Here is a 21,578-nt window from a genome sequence, read left to right on the forward strand (position 1 = left end):
TTGAGGACTGAGTTTGGCCACCCTTTCTGGACAATGGCACATCACATAATGTAACCTACAGTAGAATTGAAATATTAACACAGAGGCATAGACTTCCCAAAAAAAGGGTAAACTTTTATTTCAACTGAAGCGAGGGGCAGAGAAATCATACCCTTAACTTATTACACAGTCAAATCAGAATGGGAGACTATAATTATTAAAGAGGCAATGGCCTCTAAGATGGTACTCTCAGAAGGTGCTGGGGATGCTGACCTCTCAGATGGTGCTGACCTCTCAGAAGGTGCTGGAGATGCTGACCTCTCAGATGGGGCTGGGAATGCTGACCTCTCAGATAGGGCTGGAAATGCTGACCTCTCAGATATGGCCGGGGGGGGGGAGGGGGGGTCTGCTTGGTGCCTTCTGATGGTTCCGGTTCCCACTTGTGGTCTGTCTGATGGTGCAGAGGCCCACTTTTGTCCTGTGTGATGGCGCTGGGGGCCCACTTGTGGCCTCTCTAATGGCCTGTTGCCTAACTGATGGCCCCAGGTGCCTGCTTGTGGCCTGTCTGATGGTGGCAGTGGTTCGCTTATAGCCTGTCTGATGGTGCCAGGGAGGGGGGCGCTTGTGGTCTGAATTGGGGGGCCCGCTTCTGGCCTGTCTGCTGGCCTGTGGCGGGTGGCCCGCTTGTGGCCTGTCTGATGGTGCCGGGGGCCTGCTTGTGGCCTATCTGATGGCCTGTGCCGGGTGGCCTGCTGTGGCCTCACTGATGGTGCTGGGGGCCCACTTGTGGTCTGTCTGATGGCACCGGAGGACCGCTTGTGGCCTGCACTGGGGGGCCGCTTGTGACATGTCTGCTGGCTTGTGCCAGGTGGCCCACTTGTCTGAAGGCACCGGGGGGCCCGCTTGTGGCCTGGCTGATAGCGCCGGGGGCCCACTTGTGGCCTGTCTGCTGGCCTGTGCGGGGTGGCTCGCTTTGTGGCCTTTTTGATGGCACTGGGGGCCCGATTGTGGCCTCTCTGATGGCACCGGGGGACTGCTTGTAGACTGTCTGATGGTGTTGGGGGCCCACTTGCGGCCTGTCTAATGGTCTGTTGCAGGGTGCCTGCTTGTGGCCTAACTTATGGCACTGTGGGCCCGCTTATGGCCCATCTGATGGCACCAGGGGCCCGCTTGTGGCCTGTTGGCCTGTGCTGGGTGGCCCACTGACCTATCTTATGGCACTAGGGGCCCGCTTGTGGCCTGCACTGGGGGGCCGCTTGTGATATGTCTGCTGGCTTGTGCCAGGTGTCCCACTTTCTCGCCTATCTGAAGGCGCCGGGGGCCCGCTTGTGGCCTGGCTGATCGTGTCGGGGGCCCGCTTGTGGCTTGTCTGCTGGCCTGTGCCAGGTGGCCCGCTGTGTGGCCTGTTTGATGGCACCGGGGGTCCACTTGTGGCTTGTCTGATGGCACCGGGGGTCCACTTGTGGCTTGTCTGATGGCACCGGGGGTCCATTTGTGGCCTGTCTGATGGTGCTGGGGACCTGCTTGTGGCCTGTACCAGGTGACCCACTTGTCACTTGTCTGATGGCACCGGAGGCCCGCTTGTAGCCTGTCTGCTGGCCCGCTCGTGGCCTAACTGATGTTGCTGGGGGCCTGCTTGTTGCCTGTGTGGTGGCACCGGGGGCAGATTGTGGCCTGTCTGATGGCCGGTGGCAGGTGGCATACTTGTGGCCTGTCTGATGGCACTGGGGGGCCCACTTGTGGCCTGTCTGATGGCACCGGGGGTCCACTTGTGGCCTGTCTGATGGTGCCAGGGACCTGCTTGTGGCCTTTCTGATGGCCTGTGGCAGGAGGCCCGCTCGTGGCCTAACTGGTGGTGCTGGGGGCCTGCTTGTGGCCTGTCTGATGGCCTGTGCCAGGTGGCCCACTTGTCACGTCTCTGATGGCACTGGGGGCCTGCTTGTGGCCTGTCTGCTGGCCTGTGCCTAGTGGCCCACTCGTGGCCTAACTGATGGCACCGGGGGCCTGCTTGTGGCCTGTCTGATGGCACTGGGGGCCCGCTTGTGGCCTGTCTAATGGTGACGGAGGCCAAATTGTGGCCTGCCTGATGGCCAGTGGCCTACTTGTGGCCTGTCTGATGGCGCTGGGGGCGCGTCTCTGATGGCCTGCTTGTGGCCTGTCTGATGGCCTGTACTGGGGGGCCCGTTCGTGGCCTAACTGATGGTGCCAGCTGCCCGATTGTGGTCTGTCTGATGGTGCCAGTGGTCCGCTTGTGACCTGTCTGCTGGCCTGTGCCGGGGGCCCGCTTGTGGCCTGTCTGATGGTGCTGGGAGGCCTGCTTGTGGCCTGAACTGGGGAGGCCTGATTGTGGCCTTTCTGCTGGCCTGTGCCTGGTGGCCCACTCGTGGCCTAACTGATGGCATCGGGGGCCTGCTTGTGGCCTGTCTGATGGCACTGGGGGCCCGCTTGTGGCCTGTCTAATGGTGACGGAGGCCAAATTGTGGCCTGCCTGATGGCCAGTGGCCTGTCTGATGGCGCTGGGGGGCCCACTCGTGGCCTGTCTACTGGCCTGTGCCGGGGAGCCTGCTTGTGACCTAACCGATGGTGCCGGGTGGCCTGCTTGTGGCCTGTCTGATGGCACCGGGGGGTCTGCTTGTGGCCTGTCTGATGGTGCCGGGGGCCTGCTTGTGGCCTGTCTGATGGCCTGTACTGGGGGGCCCGTTCGTGGCCTAACTGATGGTGCCAGCTGCCCGATTGTGGTCTGTCTGATGGTGCCAGTGGTCCGCTTGTGACCTGTCTGCTGGCCTGTGCCGGGGGCCCGCTTGTGGCCTGTCTGATGGCACTGGGGGCCCGCTTGTGGCCTGTCTAATGGTAACGGAGGCCAAATTGTGGCCTGCCTGATGGCCAGTGGCCTACTTGTGGCCTGTCTGATGGCGCTGGGGGTTTACTCGTGGCCTGTCTACTGGCCTGTGCCGGGGAGCCTGCTGGTGACCTAACCGATGGTGCCGGGTGGCCTGCTTGTGGCCTGTCTGATGGCACCGGGGGTCTGCTTGTGGCCTGTCTGATGGTGCCGGGGGCCTGCTTGTGGCCTGTCTGATGGCCTGTACTGGGGGGCCCGTTCGTGGCCTAACTGATGGTGCCAGCTGCCCGATTGTGGTCTATCTGATGGTGCCAGTGGTCCGCTTGTGACCTGTCTGCTGGCCTGTGCCGGGGGCCCGCTTGTGGCCTGTCTGATGGTGCAGGGAGGCCTGCTTGTGGCCTGAACTGGGGGGGCCTGCTTGTGGCCTTTCTGCTGGCATGTGCCAGGTGGCCCGTTTGTGGCCTGTCTGATGGCACCGGGGGTCAACTTGTGACCTGTCTGGTGGTGCCAGGGGCCTGCTTGTGGACAATCTGATGGCCTGTGCCAGGAGGCCCGCCGTAGCCTCACTAATAGTGCTGGATGCCCGCTTGTGGCCTGTCTGATGGCAACGGGGGACCAATTGTGGCCTGTCTGATGGTGCTGGGGGCCCACTTGTGGCCTGTCTAATAGTCTGTGCCAGGGGGCCTGCTTGTGGCCTAACTGATGGCACCAGGGGACCGCTTCTGGCCTGTCTGATGGCCTGTGCTGGGTGGCCCGCTGACCTGTCTGATGGCACCGGGGGCCCGCTTGTGGCCTGCACTGGGGGGCCGCTTGTGACATGTCTGCTGGCCTGTGCCGGGTGTCCCGCTTTGTGGCCTGTTTGATGGCACCAGGGGTCCACTTGTGGCCTGTCTGATGGCATAAGGGGTCCACTTGTGGCCTGTCTGATGGTGCCGGGGGGCCTGCTTGTGACCTATCTGATGGCCTGTGCCGGGAGGCCCGCTCGTGTTTTAACTAGTGGTGCCATGGGCCTGCTTGTGGCCTGTCTGATGGCCTGTGCCAGGTGGCCCACTTATCACTTCTCTGATCGCACTGGGGGCCCACTTGTGGCCTGTCTGTTGGACCGATTGTGGCCTAACTGATGTTGCTGGGGGCCCGCTTGTTGCCTGTCTAATGGTGCCGGGGGCCAGATTGTGGCCTGTCTGATGGCCGGTGGCAGGTGGCCTACTTGTGGACTGTCTGATGGCGCTGGGGTGCCCACTTGTGGCCTGTCTGCTGGCCTGTGCTGGGGAACCTGCTTGTGACCTAACGGATGGTGCCGGGTGGCCTGCTTGTGGCCTGTCTGAGGGCACCAGGGGTCTGCTTGTGGCCTGTCTGATGGTGCCGGGGCCCCCCTTGTGGCATGTCTGATTGTGCTCGGGGCTTGTTTGCGGACTGCCTGATGGCGTCGGGGGTTCGCTTGTAGCCTGTCTGCTGACCTGTACTGAATGGCCTGCTTGTGGCCTGTCTGTTGGCACCTGGGGCCCGCTTGTGGCCTGTCTGATGGTGCTGGGGCCCAATTGTGGCCTGTCTGCTGGCCTGTGCTGGGTGGCCTGCTGGCCTGTCTGATGGAGCCAGGGGTCCGTTGGCCTCTGCTGGATGGCCCGCTGGCCTGTCTGATGGCACCGGGGGTCTGCTGGCCGGAACTGGGTGGCCCACTAACCTGTCTGATAACGATGGGGGTCTACCGACCAGTGCTGGGTGGCCCGTTGGCCTATCTGATGGCGCTGGGGGCCCACTTGTGGCCGGTCTGATGGCGTCAGGGGCCTGCTTGTTGCCTGTCTGCTGTCCTGTGCTGGGTGGCCTGCCTGATGGCACCGGGGGCCCACTTGTAGCCTGTCTGCTGGACTGTGCCGGGTGACCCGCTTGGGGCCTGTCTGATGGTGTCAGGGGCCTGCTTGTTGCCTGTCTGCTGGCCTGTGCTGGGTGGCCTGCTGGTCTGTCTGATGTCACTGGGGGTCTGCCAGCTGGTGCTGGGTGGCCTGCTGGCTTGTCTGATGGCTCCAGGGGTCTGATGTCCTGTGTTGGGTGGCCTGCTGGCCTGTATAATGGTGCCAGGGGTCTGCTGGCCTGTGTTGGGTGGCCTGCTGGCCTGTATGATGGTGCCAGGGGTCTGCTGGCCTGTGTTGGGTGGCCTGCTGGCCTGTATGATGGTGCCAGGGGTCTGCTGGCCTGTGTTGGGTGGCCTGCTGGCTTGTATGATGGCACCGGGGGTCAGCTGGCCTGTGTTGGGTGGCCTGCTGGCCTGTATGATGGCACCGGGGGTCAGCTGGCCTGTGCTAGGTGGCCCGATTGCCTGTCTGATGGTTCCAGGGGTGTCCTGGGTGGCCCTCTGGCCTATCTGCTGGTGCCGGTGGTCTGCTGGCCAGTGCTGTGTGGCCCACTGGCCTGTCTGATGGCACCAGGGGGGCTGCTGGCCTGTGTCTGTAGTCACTTACACACCAGTCTCATTGGTATCAATTTACCTAGTTGTCGAATATCCAAATTAAAACATACCCTAAAATGTACCAACTATTATTATTATGTAAAAATTGGCATCATTATGAAACTACAGGTTTCATGTAGCAAAGTGTATTTAGTTAGTAGCAGAGCAGCAGCTCCCAGTGGCGCCGAAAACAGTTTGCAGTGTAATACACACATGACCAGTAATAAAGACAGCCTACACAGTTAAGTTAAAGATAGAAGCCTGGAAAGCTCATTTAGGAATCAGTGACTTAATTTTCATATAATGATCTACATATTGAAGGATACTTGTTGACTTCTGAATGACTGCTTTCTTTTTCCTATTATTGTATGAAAATATTGCAGAATTGTTCAGTTTTTACATAATTTCATTGTCACCTTTGTAGAATTCAATGATGGGCTAACCCATTTGTTAACAAAGCCTTGTGTCAACCTGAAACCTCAAACTTTGGGACTAGCAAAAGATGCCTGGGAAATAACGAGAGAGTCCATCACCCTAGACAAAAAACTAGGACAGGGCTGCTTTGGGGATGTCTGGAAAGGTAAGAAGCTGTTTTCAATCTCTTAACCATTGACAAAGATCCTATGTGGACCAGGGGCGTAGCCAGAACTCTGTGGGCTACATTTTGAAGGGGCCCATACCCAAATGCTTCTAGACACCTCTCCACAGCAGTTGCTAATGTTATGCCCCATAATAAGCCCTAGTTCATTTTTGGTCCATAGCAGTGCCTTGGTTTACGTATATTATGCCCCATAGCAGTGATTTAATTCATTTTCTGAACCATAGTAGCTCTCTAATTTTCATTGTAGGGCTGCCAGTACACATTAGGCCACACAGTATCAATTCACATTATGATATACTGTACAGTGTCCCCAGCTCATATTATGCCACAATACAGTGCCTTCACTTCATACTGTGCCACATTTCAGGGCCACAGTTCATATTATGCAACATTCTAATTCCCCTCCAGTTCATTTTATGCCACATTACAATAAACAGCTCAACAAGATAGATTGCAGGCTCCAAGGCAAATATTTGTAAGTGCCCCTATGTACCACCGAATGATGAAATATGTATATTACTTTGTCAGGTAAAAGGGGCCCCTCTCAACCCTGGGCCCCATAGCAGCTGCACTGCCTGCACTTATGGTAGCTACGCCATTGATGTGTACTGTTGGGGAAATTGTGTTATTTACTATGAATTCAAAAAATATTTTTTATATTTTTCTAAATCTTGAATGTTTATGTTTCCATCTTTTTCTTTTTTGTTCACAGAAAGGTAATGGCTATGGCCAATATTTCTGTAGACTTTGCTTCCTGTGTCCATATGAATCTTAGTGACCATGCGGCTATCGAAAATATTTGTCCATGTGTACAACCTTAAATGTAATTTTCATTTGACCTGTTTTGATAACTAGTACAAGATAGCTCTCATGCTACAATTTAAATTGATACTGATAGCAATCCTGCCATATAATGGTAAAGCTGGGTACACACTACCCAATAAAGTGTACTGATCCGATAAACGTTCCTATCCAAAGGATCGAATATTGAAACGGTGGGCACCTGTACACACTGAGCAATTTCTCAGTGTGTACTTTCTTTTGATTCTTCGGGAAGTTGGGAACGATATAGCGTGTGCATTATATGCATTATACGCTGTATCGTCCTTCCGATCTGACCATTACAAGAGCATATGAAGCTGTTTATCAGCTTCAAATGCTCTAACGCTCTTGCATACACACTATTCAATTTTCGGGCTGATCAGCCAATTATAGGCTTATTGGCTTGATAATTGGATAGTGTGTGTCTAGCTTTAGTCAGTTTGGGCAAATTGACTGAAGAAATTAGCCAAAACTATACCATGTGTCTGCAGTTAAAAAAAAGCAAATGGATACTTTTTTTAATTCAATACTTTATATTGGTTTTTCATTTTGCATTGTAAACAATATAACAAAAACCACTAAACAAAAAAGGAACAAAAGCAAAAAACAAAATTCCATGCAAAGGAATACGCAGATTCCCAATTCAAAAACAATACAGTCATTATAAATGCGATGTGCAGGCTTAGCTCTTTAAACATACATTTGTAAATCAGGGCAAAATGACACATATCAAGACAATTATCCAAATACAGTAGTCAAGTACTTTTTCAGATAACCAACCAGCTAATTATAAATATACAACCCCTATCTACAAGTGCGGGCAAATGGGGTGCCGGTTGCGGGTCCCAAGGGCAATGTACAAGAGGAGAAATCACTGATGCTAGTATAAACCCTTCTTACATAACTCTACATGTTCCCCACGGAGCGTGGCCCATCTCTCCTGCACACGCCCATATTAGTCACACAGTGGTGAGTATCAGTAATTATGGTTCGTTGAGTTAGGAGAGCTGAGCCATCTGCCCCACAAACCGTAGTACTTTTTCCTTGCTTTCCTGGCCATATATACATACTTCTCGTGAGCGGCCGTTTCATTAACAAGCGAAACCCAGGACTGTACTGTGGGAGCATCTTTAGCTAGCCATAGTCTAGCGACACACACCTTAGCTAGGGCGCACAGATTAATCAGATATCGTTTGCTAGGAGCGTCCAGGGCATCATCCTCCAAGGCCGACAGCACACACACCGCCGGAGTATACACAACCGATGGAATTCCAGTAGACACTATGATATTAATAATACCAGACCAGAATGTTGCTATCCTAGGACAAAGCCATATAACGTGCCAGTAATCAGCACCCAAATTGCCACACTTAGGGCATCTGACAGAGTGGGTACCACCCATGCGGGCCAATCTCACCGGCATCATATACACTCTGTTAACAATAAATAACTGAATTTGATGCCAAAATCTCGTCCGAAATTGGTCCCAAGTCGGATTCCCATTTATTTCTAAGAGAAGACAACGAGTCAGAGTAGTGAGATTGAAGCAAGCTGGTATATATATTAGAAACCAAATGCCCCAGATTCTGTAAAAGTGATTTAATTGGGGAGTCTAGAATCATCGGAGGGGCATTAGAAAACTGTACATTAATTGCATGTCTCAGTTGTAAATACCGATAGAAGTAAGAGGAGGGTACATTATAGTCCCGTTGGAGCTGCTGAAAGGACTTCAATATATCGCCATTATACAAATGCCCCAGGGATGTTACCCCCCACCTCCCCCACACCGCTCTAGTTTGGAGCGAGGCCAGTACTGGGAAACCTAGGACATTATCCAATGGAGTGTCCGGGTCTATACCCTGGCCCCGCAGGACAGCATGTACCTGCTTCCACACGAGAGTGGCCTGTTTTATTATAGGGACCTTAGATAATATAACATTCCCACAGAGTAACATCTGTAACGGCGTGCCCTCAGGATACTCCTGCAAAAAACATTTGCGAGTGTATAGAGAGACCATCGGAGCCCGTCACCAACTCCCAAATATGTGCTAATTGCGCTGCGCAATAGTAAAATTTAAAAATAGGGAGGGCAAGGCCCCTTGCCGATCTTGGTCTGGACAAGGTGTCAAACTTCAACCGTGCTCTCCTGCTAGCCCAAATCAAGGAAGACAGTAAGCTGTCAATTTGCCTGAATATTTTCAAGCCTATATATATAGGCGCCTGCTGAAGGACATAGAGGAGCTTAGGTAGATACACCATTTTCACCAAGTTGACCTTACCAGTAACAGTCAGAGGCAAAGTCCCCCAAACCTTAACTTTTGAACGGAGATAAACAATCAGCGGCATAATGTTAAGAGAGACATAAGTACAGGGGTCGTTCGACACCCATATACCCAGATACTTGAAAGAGTCTACCCACCCGAGCGGGACGTGGACCAATGGGGCTACCGGGATAGGACCTTTAAGTGGGGTGATATTGGATTTGTCCCAATTTATTTTGAGCCCGGAAAAGTGGCCATAGACATTAATCATATCCAAAATTATAGGCATAGAGGAGACATAATCATCAACGAATAGCGAGAGATCGTCAGCATATAATGCTATTCTATCCTCCCTTGCGCCCACCCTAATACCCTGAATATCAGGACTAGCCCTAATCAAACATGCCAATGGTTCAATAGTAACGGCAAACAAGGTGGGGGACAGAGGGCAGCCTTGCCTCGTTCCTCTGGACAGGGGGAAGGAAATCGATACATATCCGTTCACTGAGACTCTGGCCATGGGTAGAGAGTAGAGCAATTTAACATATTTAATAAAATTAGGACCCATGCCAAATCTACTCATAGTTTCCCATAGGAAGGTCCACTCCACCGAATCAAAGGCCTTTGCGGCATCCAAAGAGGCAACAACAGAAGAGCAGGCCTCCCCACGAGAAACCTGAAAATGAGTGACCAAGCGCCTTAAATTAACAGCAGTGGACTTACCAGGCATAAAGCCTGTTTGGTCCGGGTGAATGATTTGGGTTATAACCTGACTGAGTCTGGAAGCCAGTATTTTGGCCAGTATTTTAACATCGGTGGGTAATAGAGAGATAGGAGGATAGGACTCAACTCTCTTGGGGTCCTTATCTGGCTTGGGAATCACTATGATCAATGCCTCAGCCATAGAAGGCGGAAGCATATTTTGCGCAAATATAGTATTGAATAAATTAAGCAACCGAGTGGCGAAAAATTTGGCGTGTTTCTTATACAATTCCGATGGAATACCATCAAGGCCAGAGGCCTTACCATCCGGAGATGCGGTGATAGCTGCCTCTACCTCTTCCAACGATACAGGAGCATCTAGAAGAGTTCTAGCCTCAGTAGAGATAGAAGGCAGCTGGATTTGATCTAAATATTCACTCAGTTCCGGTGGGGAACATGCTAGTTTGGAGCTGTACAGCGCCTGATAATACGATACAAATTCCGTGACAATTTGGGGGGTGCGATCCAACACTGTCCCAGCCGAGTTCACAACCTCTACCACTGTATGAGAGGAACGGTCCCCTCTTGCAAGATTAGGCAGATATGAGCCCGGCCTGTCCCCTGTGGCGTATTGAACATGGGAGGAGAATAGAAGCCTATGCTGGGTTTTCCCCCATAGATACTCCCTCCATTCTGTCTGAGCTTGGAGCCAGTCCAATTTAGAACTGTCCAAGCAATCCCGTATGTATACCGACTCAGAAGCAACAACCCGAGCCTCTAGGTCAGCTTCACATTTCCTAAAAGAGGATTTAAGACTACCCACTCTTTTGATCAACGTCCCTCAATAAAGGTATCCCTAATAAATAAAGGCTTTAAAGGTATCCCACAATAAGGAGATATCGGTAGTATGGGAATCAAAAAATTCCAACCAGCTAACCTCCAATTCAGATCCCTCACCCATATGCGTGAGCCAGAAAGGGTTAAGTTTCCATACCGGCTGGCCTCTCTGACAGCTGAAGTCAATATGTACAGATACAGGGGAGTGATCCGAAATGCCCCCAGTCTAATACCCAACACCATGTATCACAGGCAGAAGCTCCCGAGTGAGGAGAGCCAAGTCTATCCTAGAGAAGGAAGAGTGTGAGTGTGAGAAGCACGAATACTGCCTCAGATCAGGATATTTCAATCTCCAGGGATCGACCAAGCCCAGCTCAGAGACAGTATCTGCAAATGGGGAACGTCTTGGCTGCGGGTTGGAGGGTGCCGTAGACAGCCTATCCAGCTCATGATTTAAAACATTGTTAAAGTCATCCATACAGATAGTAGCCACCCCCGGAGATGCAGCCATGAAAGTAGATGCCTTTTTAAGCACGTCAGACGAGGGGGCACATACACAGCTAGCAACAGTAAAGGGACAGAGTTAATTTTACATTTTAGAAACACATATCTCCCCCATTGATCCGTTTGTACACTTTTAAGCAAGAAGGGAACAGACTTTCTGATCAAGATCGACACTCCCCGGGACGTTGCGGTGTGCATGGAATGGAAAGCCCACCCCACCCATGGTTTTTTGAGAGACATAATTCTAGTACCCACCAAGTGGGTCTCCATTAAACAGATTACATCCGATGCATATTGTTTGATCTGTCTAAGGACCAGGGAGCGCTTGATCTTGTCATTGATCCCCCTCACGTTCCAGAACAGAAACCTAACCAAAGCCATAACAAAGCAGCATGATGATGAAACAGATGACCCACGACCAGCCACCCCCAGCACCTATCCAGCAAACCATACTCGTAATTAGCTGTAACATAAACACATCAGAAACAAGCACATTGCACATCAGAAAATAAAAACAAAACAGCAATACCTTAACAAAACCCCCACCCCATATACCACTAAGAACTTGTAGCATACCTAATTCCCTAACAACCAACGCTCCCGAAAAAACAGTCTTCAAAAACGAAGGCAAGAAATACCTTTACACATTCTATAAAATCAAAGAGAAACCAAAACCAAAAAATGGGCTAAGAATTTAGTGACCTGAAAGCAGGAGAAGCTTCCAGCTAAATTCAAGTCCCCCCCAAGCCATCAGAACAACCCCATCTAAATAACCATTCGGGACCCTACAGCAGGACATATATATCCAGGTAGCTCTGAAAACAACATATAAAGCTATACCAGGATATTAGCCAGAGGCAGCAGGAGGCAGATACCTGAAGAGAAATGATCACCGTAACAACATAATATAAGCATAACAACAGTCATCAGGAATATCCCAGTATGTCCCCCGCTAACAATGAGCACATATCCCTCCCAAGAAACATAGCAGGCAGAGGAGAAACAGTATACTTGCGAATAGAGAAACCGAATGCATGAGTTCAGTCAGCGACCATCGCCCGCCGCGCCGGAAAGCGTCTGTCCAGCCACACTGATGCCTCACGGGGAGACGTGAAGAATTTGGTTTCTCCATCTGAAACTACCCGCAATTTAGACGGAAAGAGCATGGCATAGGGGGATGTTCAGTTCACGCAGCCTGCGTTTCACAGGGACAAACTGAGCTCTATCCTTCTGAACGTCAATGGCAAAATCCGGAATGACTGATATCGGAGAACCGTTCCGCTTGAGGGGACCCTTAGTACGGGCCAGTTTCAGAATCACATCCCTGTCCCAGTAATGAAAGAGCTTGGCAATGAACGTACGGGGAGGTGCCCCTGGAGGCAATGGACGCATCAGAACCCTGTGAGCGCGCTCCACTGCAAAATGTGAGGTGAATTCCTCCGCTCCAAATGTATCCAGCAGCCACTTCTCAAGAAATTTTTCAGGGGAGTTACCCTCCTCTTTCTCAGGGAGTCCAACGAAGCGGACATTATTCCGTCTCAATCTTCCTTCCATATCCGTCATCTTTTTATGTACCTCCGACATCTGTGACTCCAAAGCAGAAGTACGTCTACCAAGTGGCGTAACCGTGTCTTCCAGAGTGGATGTGCGCGTCTCAACCTCACCGACTCTCTCTCTCACCCGCTGGAGGTCCTGGTGTATAATGGATAAGTCCGCCTGGACCTGACCGATCCTGTCGGCCAATCGGGTCTTGCTGCCCGTGACCGCATCCAGCACCTTCTGCAAAGCGGCATCTGTTGCCTCCGCAGAAGAGGAGCTGGCCGACGGAGAAGGTGGCGATGAGGTCAACTGCACCTCCCCCCCTTGTTGGGATCGTGTCGGAGGATTTCTGGAAAACTTCTCTAACTTGGCCGCGGTTGTCTGATGTGGTTTGACCATTATAGCCAAGCTGATGGCAGAGAGCAGGGAATAATAGTATATCAAAACTGTCCAGCTACTACGTAGAAATTATATAGTATATCAAACTGTCCAGCTAGCCGGCTGCCGCCTTTTGAACAAATAGTATATCAAAACTGTCCAGAGGTTGCAGACGGAGAAGGCAGTATATCAAAGCCGTCCAGTTACAGCCCATCCAGATGCTGCCCGCAATAGGATCTGCAGGGGCCACCAGGATAGGGTGAAGAATCACCTGCACTGTGACTAAATCTATATACTCTGGTAGGGTAATGGGGCAGCCCTACAGAGGAGCTCCATGCAGCCCATATACTGAGTGCGACAGTCCTGATACAGGGAAGCACTCACACGACTCCCCCAGGGTGCACTCTGTACCCCCAGCAATGTAGAAGGCTTCCCAAGAGGCAGGCAAGGGAGCAGGAGCTGTGGCAGTATAACAGGGGAGCGGCAGCGGGACCCATGGCAGCGTTGTAGCAGGGATTTCCCCGACCTTACCCCCCAAGCAGGGCCAAGCAGTGTCAGGCAGATCGCTCACCACGGCTCCACACAGCGGCAGCAGCGGGAGCGGACTTAGGCAGCGTGTAGTGCGGCAGCGCGGGGAGAGCGGTGTACCACGTGTTTCAGCAGGTCCCGGCGCCCGGCTTACACAAACCTTCCGGCTGCAGTGGGAGAGCGCTGCACGGCCCCCAACCTGGCAGAGGAGTCCCTCCACAGCTTCACCCAGGTAGCGGGGCTGTCTTCAAACCCGGGGGAAGGGACATGATGTTAAAATTGGATATGATAGCTGGAGAGTCACACAACCTGTGTGCTACTCCATGCCCGCCGTAGCCACGCCCCAGCAAATGGATACTTACTGATATTATGTGTTGCTCTACATAGAAACCTAACTGCTGAATTGCAGGGCTACTCTCTTCATAACCCGCAATACAATCTGTTCTCAATCTATTGCTCTCAGGTATCTCAAATAGGCCAATGATATTCTTATTTACTTGTTTAGTATTAAACACAACTGATCCACTTGTCTTGTTTATAAAATAACATTTAATTATTATATGTTAAAATCCGTTATTTATTTTTTTGCAATACTTTTTCAATCACCACATTCTCAAGGTACATGGAGTGGAACCACTACAGTTGCAGTGAAGACCCTCAAACCTGGCACTATGTCCCCGGAAGCATTTTTAGAGGAGGCTGAGATCATGAAGAAGCTTCGCCATGATAAACTAGTCCAGTTATATGCAGTGGTGTCTGAAGAGCCCATATACATTGTTACTGAGTATATGACACAAGGTAGGTTGATGGACTGCACTTGACATTCCTGTGGGTGATCATCAACTGTCTGACATATGATGTCTCCATAAATACCTTTAACAAATAGTTTCTTGTTCTGTGGCCCTCTTCGTTGCTGTAATGTGACATCTCGTGCACCTCCGGTTAAGTGTGGTTACTGATGTTATAGATCAGTTGTTATCTTCTCCTATTTGACAATTTAGCAACTTGCCCATCCTCTACTTGTCTGTTCTGTTCCCCAGGAAGCTTGCTGGATTATCTGAAAGAAAAGGACGGGCGATACTTGAAGTTACCGCAATTAGTGGACATATCAGCACAGGTGAGTGAGAACGTACTCTCAGTTTCTCTCATTTACACCTTAAAACAGAAAGGGGGATATGTATCAAGCCTTGGAGAGAGCTAATCTGGAGACTGTGTCCAAATGAACCAATCAGCTTCTGTCATTTCATAGACTGCTAGATAAATGACAGAACCTGATTGGTTGATTTGGGCAAAGTCTCCACTTTATAGTCCAAATGCTATAAATCTCTACAGTCAGCTGATCGTTAACTCATCTACTCCACTGTTCCCCAAACCTATGTGGTGCGCTATTTACTTCACTTTCCCTCTGCCCGTTAGATTATTTATCACATCTGCTGCCTTCAGGCCACCACAACATTGTAGGAAACATAAAATCCAAAATTTTGGGACATCACAACAGACCAAAGTATAAAATATACATTCATGACTTAGCAGCATCATTTGCACAGTGGTAGGATATGGAAGGGGTTATGCTGCTTTCCAATAGATGCAATCATTTTTATATATGTATAATTGACAAACTTTTCATACTGCTAGCTTCACTCTGCTAGCTGTGTTTTTACCACCTTAAAAGTAACTTCCCAACAGAAATGTGTAGAGGACGAGCATGTGCGTCTCTTGGAGTCGCCATGGACATACAGACATTCATTATGTCAGCTGCATGCATCCCTGTACATTGTAACAGCTGCCAGGCTGTCACTTCCAGAGTTCCAGGGACATAGCCAGGAAACATTTCATGCTGTTCCTAGCCACTCGATCAGGGCTGCCATACATGCAGACTCTTGGACTTCCGCATCTGGGTAAACCTCAATTATGGAGCCCCTGGGGTTATCCAGGCTGAAGTGGGAACTTCTGAGTCTAAAGAAACCAAACTTAGCTTTTTTTGTTTCGACCTAGCAGGAGCTGATACATTAGTTCTAAAGTGAAAAATTCATGTGGATAAACTAATAGAAAAACAAATTCACTTTCTCTGACGTCCTAAGTGGATGCTGGGGACTCCGTCAGGACCATGGGGAATAGCGGCTCCGCAGGAGACAGGGCACAAAAGTAAAAGCTTTAGGATCAGGTGGTGTGCACTGGCTCCTCCCCCTATGACCCTCCTCCAAGCCTCAGTTAGATCTTTGTGCCCGGCCGAGAAGGGTGCAATCTAGGTGGCTCTCCTAAAGAGCTGCTTAGAGTAAAAGTTTTGTTAGGTTTTTTATTTTCAGTGAGTCCTGCTGGCAACAGGCTCACTGCATCGAGGGACTTAGGGGAGAAGAAGTGAACTCACCTGCGTGCAGGATGGATTGGCTTCTTAGGCTACTGGACACTAGCTCCAGAGGGACGATCACAGGTACAGCCTGGATGGGTCACCGGAGCCGCGCCGCCGACCCCCTTGCAGATGCTGAAGAGAGAAGAGGTCCAGAAATCGGCGGCTGAAGACTTCCCAGTCTTCTTAAGGTAGCGCACAGCACTGCAGCTGTGCGCCATTGCTCGCAGCACACTTCACACCAACGGTCACTGAGGGTGCAGGGCGCTGGGGGGGGCGCCCTGAGCAGCAATGAAAGTACCTATGCTGGCTAAAAATACATCACATATATCCCCTGGGGCTATATGGATGTATTTAACCCCTGCCAGGTTGTCAGAAAAACGGGAGAAGAAGCCCGCCGAAAAGGGGGCGGGGCCTATTCTCCTCAGCACACAGCGCCATTTTCCCTCACAGAACTGCTGGTGGGAAGGCTCCCAGGCTCTCCCCTGCACTGCACTACAGAAACAGGGTTAAAACAGAGAGGGGGGGCATTTTTGTGGCGATATTATTACATATTAAGATGCTATAAGGGAAAACACTTATATAAGGTTGTCCCTGTAAAATTATAGCGTTTTGGTGTGTGCTGGCAAACTCTCCCTCTGTCTCCCCAAAGGGCTAGTGGGGTCCTGTCCTCTATCAGAGCATTCCCTGTGTGTGTGCTGTGTGTCGGTACGTGTGTGTCGACATGTATGAGGACGATGTTGGTGAGTAGGCGGAGCAATTGCCTGTAATGGTGATGTCACTCTCTAGGGAGTTGACACCGGAATGGATGGCTATTTAGGGAATTACGTGATAATGTCAACATGCTGCAAGGTCGGTTGACGACATGAGACGGCCGGCAAACCAATTAGTACCTGTCCAGGCGTCTCAAACACCGTCAGGGGCTTTAAAACGCCCATTACCTCAGTCGGTCGACACAGACACGGACACTGACTCCAGTGTCGACGGTGAAGAAACAAACGTATTTTCCATTAGGGCCACACGTTACATGTTAAGGGCAATAAAGGAGGTGTTACATATTTCTGATACTACAAGTACCACAAAAAAGGGTATTATGTGGGGTGTGAAAAAACTAACTGTAGTTTTTCCTGAATCAGATAAATTAAATGAAGTGTGTGATGATGCGTGGGTCTCCCCCGATAGAAAATTAAAGGCGCTCACACGCTTATCAAAACAAGTGGCGTTACCGTCTCCAGATACGGCCGCCCTCAAGGAGCCAGCTAATAGGAGGCTGGAAAATATCCTAAAAAGTATATACACACATACTGGTGTTATACTGCGACCAGCGATCGCCTCAGCCTGGATGTGCAGCGCTGGGGTGGCTTGGTCGGATTCCCTGACTGAAAATATTGATACCCTTGACAGGGACAGTATTTTATTGACTATAGAGCATTTAAAGGATGCATTTCTATATATGCGAGATGCACAGAGGGATATTTGCACTCTGGCATCAAGAGTAAGTGCGATGTCCATGCCTGCCAGAAGATGTTTATGGACACGACAGTGGTCAGGTGATGCAGATTCCAAACGGCAGTATTGCCGTATAAAGGGGAGGAGTTATTTGGGGTCGGTCCATCGGACCTGGTGGCCACGGCAACAGCTGGAAAATCCACCTTTTTAAACCAAGTCACATCTCAGCAGAAAAAGACACCGTCTTTTCAGCCTCAGTCCTTTCGTCCCCATAAGGGCAAGCGGGCAAAAGGCCAGTCATATCTGCCCAGGGGTAGAGGAATGGAAGAAGACTGCAGCAGGCAGCCCCTTCCCAGGAACAGAAGCCCTCCACCGCTTCTGCCAAGTCCTCAGCATGACGCTGGGGCCGTACAAGCGGACTCAGGTGCGGTGGGGGGGGTCGTCTCAAGAGTTTCAGCGCGCAGTGGGCTCACTCGCAAGTGGACCCCTGGATCCTACAAGTAGTATCCCAGGGGTACAGATTGGAAATTCGAGACGTCTCCCCCTCGCAGGTTCCTGAAATCTGCTTTACCAACGTCTCCCTCCGACAGGGAGGCAGTATTGGAAACAATTCACAAGCTGTATTCCCAGCAGGTGATAATCAAAGTACCCCTCCTACAACAAGGAAAGGGGTATTATTCCACACTATTTGTGGTACTGAAGCCAGACGGCTCGGTGAGATCTATTCTAAATCTGAAATCTTTGAACACTTACATACAAAGGTTCAAATCAAGATGGAGTCACTCAGAGCAGTGGTAGCGAACCAGGAAGAAGGGGACTATATGGTGTCCCTGGACATCAAGGATGCTTACCTCCATGTCCAAAATTGCCCTTCTCACCAAGGGTACCTCAGGTTCGTGGTACAGAACTGTCACTATCAGTTTCAGACGCTGCCGTTTGGATTGTCCATGGCACCCCGGGTCTTTACCAAGGTAGTGGCCGAAATGATGATTCTTCTTCAAAGAAAAGGCGTCTTAATTATCCCTTACTTGGACGATCTCCTGATAAGGGCAAGGTCCAGAGAACAGTTGGAGGTCGGAGTAGCACTATCTCAAGTAGTTCTACGACAGCACGGGTGGATTCTAAATATTCCAAAATCGCAGCTGATTCCGACGACACGTCTGCTGTTACTAGGGATGATTCTGGACACAGTCCAGAAAAAGGTGTTTCTCCCGGAGGAGAAAGCCTGGGAGTTATCCGAGCTAGTTAGGAACCTCCTAGAACCAGGCCAAGTGTCAGTGCATCAATGCACAAGAGTCCTGGGAAAAATGGTGGCTTCTTACGAAGCGATTCCATTCGGCAGATTTCACGAAATAATTTTTCAGTGGGATCTGCTGGACGAATGGTCCGGATCGCATCTTCAGATGCATCAGCGGATAATCCTGTCTCCACGGACAAGGGTGTCTCTTCTGTGGTGGCTGCAGAGTGCTCATCTACTAGAGGGCAGCAGATTCGGCATTCAGGACTGGGTCCTGGTGACCACGGATGCCAGCCTGAGAGGCTGGGGAGCAGTCACACAGGGAAGAAATTTCCAAGGAGTGTGGTCAAGTCTGGAGACTTCTCTCCACATAAATATACTGGAGCTAAGGGCAATTTACAATGCTCTGAGCCTAGGAAGACCTCTGTTTCAAAGTCAACCGGTGCTGATCCAGTCGGACAACATTACGGCAGTCGCCCACGTAAACAGACAGGGCGACACAAGAAGCAGGAGGGCAATGGCAGAAGCTGCAAGGATTCTTCGCTGGGCGGAAAATCATGTGATAGCACTGTCAGCAGTGTTCATTCCGGGAGTGGACAACTGGGAAGCAGACTTCCTCAGCAGGCACGACCTCCACCCGGGAGAGTGGGGACTTCACACGGAAGTCTTCCACATGATTGTGAACCAGAAAAATGATGGCGTCCCGCCTGAACAAAAAACTGGACAGGTATTGCGCCAGGTCAAGAGACCCTCAGGCAATAGCTGTGGACGTTCTGGTAACACAGTGGGTGTACCAGTCGGTGTATGGGTTCCCTCCTCTGCTTCTCATACCTAAGGTACTGAGAATTATAAGACGTAGAGGAGTAAGAACTATACTCGTGGCTCCGGATTGGCCAAGAAGGACTTGGTACCCGGAACTTCAAGAGATGCTCACAGAGGACTCATGGCCTCTGCCGCTAAGAAGGGACTTGCTTCAGCAAGTACCATGTCTGTTCCAAGACTTACCGCGGCTGCGTTTGACGGCATGGCGGTTGAACGCCGGATCCTAAGGGAAAAAGGCATTCCGGGAGAGGTCATTCCTACCCTGGTCAAAGCCAGGAAGGAGGTGACCGCACAACATTATCACCACATGTGGCGAAAATATGTTGCGTGGTGTGAGGCCAGGAAGGCCCCACGAAGAAATTTCAACTCGGTCGATTCCTGCATTTCCTGCAAACAGGAGTGTCTATGGGCCTCAAATTGGGATCCATTAAGGTTCAAATTTCGGCCCTGTCGATTTTCTTCCAAAAAGAATTGGCTTCAGTTCCTGAAGTCCAGAAGTTTGTCAAGGGAGTACTGCATATACAACCCCCTTTTGTGCCTCCAGTGGCACTGTGGGATCTCAACGTAGTTCTGGGATTCCTCAAATCACATTGGTTTAAACCGCTCAAATCTGTGGATTTGAAATATCTCACATGGAAAGTGACCATGATGTTGGCCCTGGCCTCGGCCAGGCGAGTGTCAGAATTGGCGGCTTTGTCTCACAAAAGCCCATATCTGATTGTCCATTCGGACAGGGCAGAGCTGCGGACTCGTCCCCAGTTTCTCCCTAAGGTGGTGTCAGCGTTTCACCTGAACCAGCTTATTGTGGTACCTGCGGCTACTAGGGACTTGGAGGACTCCAAGTTGCTAGATGTTGTCAGGGCCCTGAAAATATAGGTTTCCAGGACGGCTGGAGTCAGGAAAACTGACTTGCTGTTATCCTGTAGGCACCCAAAAAACTGGGTGCTCTTGCTTCTAAGCAGACGATTGCTAGTTGGATGTGTAGTACAATTCAGCTTGCACATTCTGTGGCAGGCCTGCCACAGCCAAAACATGTAAATGCCCATTCCACAAGGACGGTGGGCTCATCTTGGGCGGCTGCCCGAGGGGTCTCGGCTTTACAACTTTGCCGAGCTGCTACTTGGTCAGGGGCACACCCTGGCTGAGGAGGACCTGGAGTTCTCTCACTCGGTGCTGCAGAGTCATCCGCACTCTCCCGCCCGTTTGGGAGCTTTGGTATAATCCCCATGGTCCTGACGGAGTCCCCAGCATCCACTTAGGACGTCAGAGAAAATAAGAATTTACTTACCGATAATTCTATTTCTCGTAGTCCGTAGTGGATGCTGGGCGCCCATCCCAAGTGCGGATTGTCTGCAATACTTGTACATAGTTATTGTTACAAAAATCGGGTTATTATTGTTGTGAGCCATCTTTTCAGAGGCTCCGCTGTTATCATGCTGTTAACTGGGTTCAGATCACAGGTTGTACAGTGTGATTGGTGTGGCTGGTATGAGTCTTACCCGGGATTCAAAATCCTTCCTTATTGTGTACGCTCGTCCGGGCACAGTATCCTAACTGAGGCTTGGAGGAGGGTCATAGGGGGAGGAGCCAGTGCACACCACCTGATCCTAAAGCTTTTACTTTTGTGCCCTGTCTCCAGAGCCGGCCATAGCTATAGGCAAACTAGGCAATTGCCTAGGGCATTTGATATGCCTAGGGGCATCTGCAGCTTCTGCTGATTAAAATGATATGCGGCATGCCTATATTCTGTATAGCATTTCATATGCAGATACAGCCACAGTCTCACACAGTATATAGACATGCTGCATATCATTTTAATCAGCAGAATCTGCTTGTGCATCCTAGCCACATAGCAATGCAAATAAGATGCATTTTCATAAAAAAAGGTGCCCGACGTTAGCATGGAGGCAAGATTTATGAGGACACATCTGTATCCAAGCAGAGGCAGAGGTCACAGTGTTAGTGGAAGTGTGAGTGCTGTGTGCATGTGAGTGGGTTGGTTGTGCAGTAGTGTTCGGAATATGTGTAAGGAGCATTATGTGTGTCATGTAAAAATGCATTAATAATGTGCAACACATGTGTAAGGGGCACTATGTGTGTCATTATGTGTATAAGGGCATTAATAATGTGTGGCATATGTGTAACAGGGTACTACTGTATGTGTGTCATTATGTGTATAGGGGCACTAATAATGTGCAGCAATTGTGTAGGGGGCACTATGTGTCATTATGTGTATAAGGGTATTAATAATGTGTGGCATATATGTAAGGGACATTATGAGTAAAAGGGC

At 50.5% G+C, this 21,578-nt stretch overlaps 1 protein-coding gene across 2 annotated transcripts in view; it reads left to right on the top strand.

The window, feature by feature from the left end:
- FGR (FGR proto-oncogene, Src family tyrosine kinase) overlaps positions 1 to 21,578 on the top strand; it is a 370,485-nt gene that overhangs the window by 289,527 nt on the left and 59,380 nt on the right. For both annotated transcript variants that reach the window (XM_063954690.1, XM_063954688.1), the window contains 3 exons: positions 5,686 to 5,841; positions 14,052 to 14,231; positions 14,474 to 14,550. In XM_063954690.1, the coding sequence (XP_063810760.1) occupies positions 5,686 to 5,841; positions 14,052 to 14,231; positions 14,474 to 14,550 (413 nt within the window). The remainder of the gene's footprint in view (positions 1 to 5,685; positions 5,842 to 14,051; positions 14,232 to 14,473; positions 14,551 to 21,578) is intronic.

The sequence above is a fragment of the Pseudophryne corroboree genome, chromosome 2 (genome assembly GCF_028390025.1).
Source record: "Pseudophryne corroboree isolate aPseCor3 chromosome 2, aPseCor3.hap2, whole genome shotgun sequence".
Classification (NCBI taxonomy): domain Eukaryota; kingdom Metazoa; phylum Chordata; class Amphibia; order Anura; family Myobatrachidae; genus Pseudophryne; species Pseudophryne corroboree.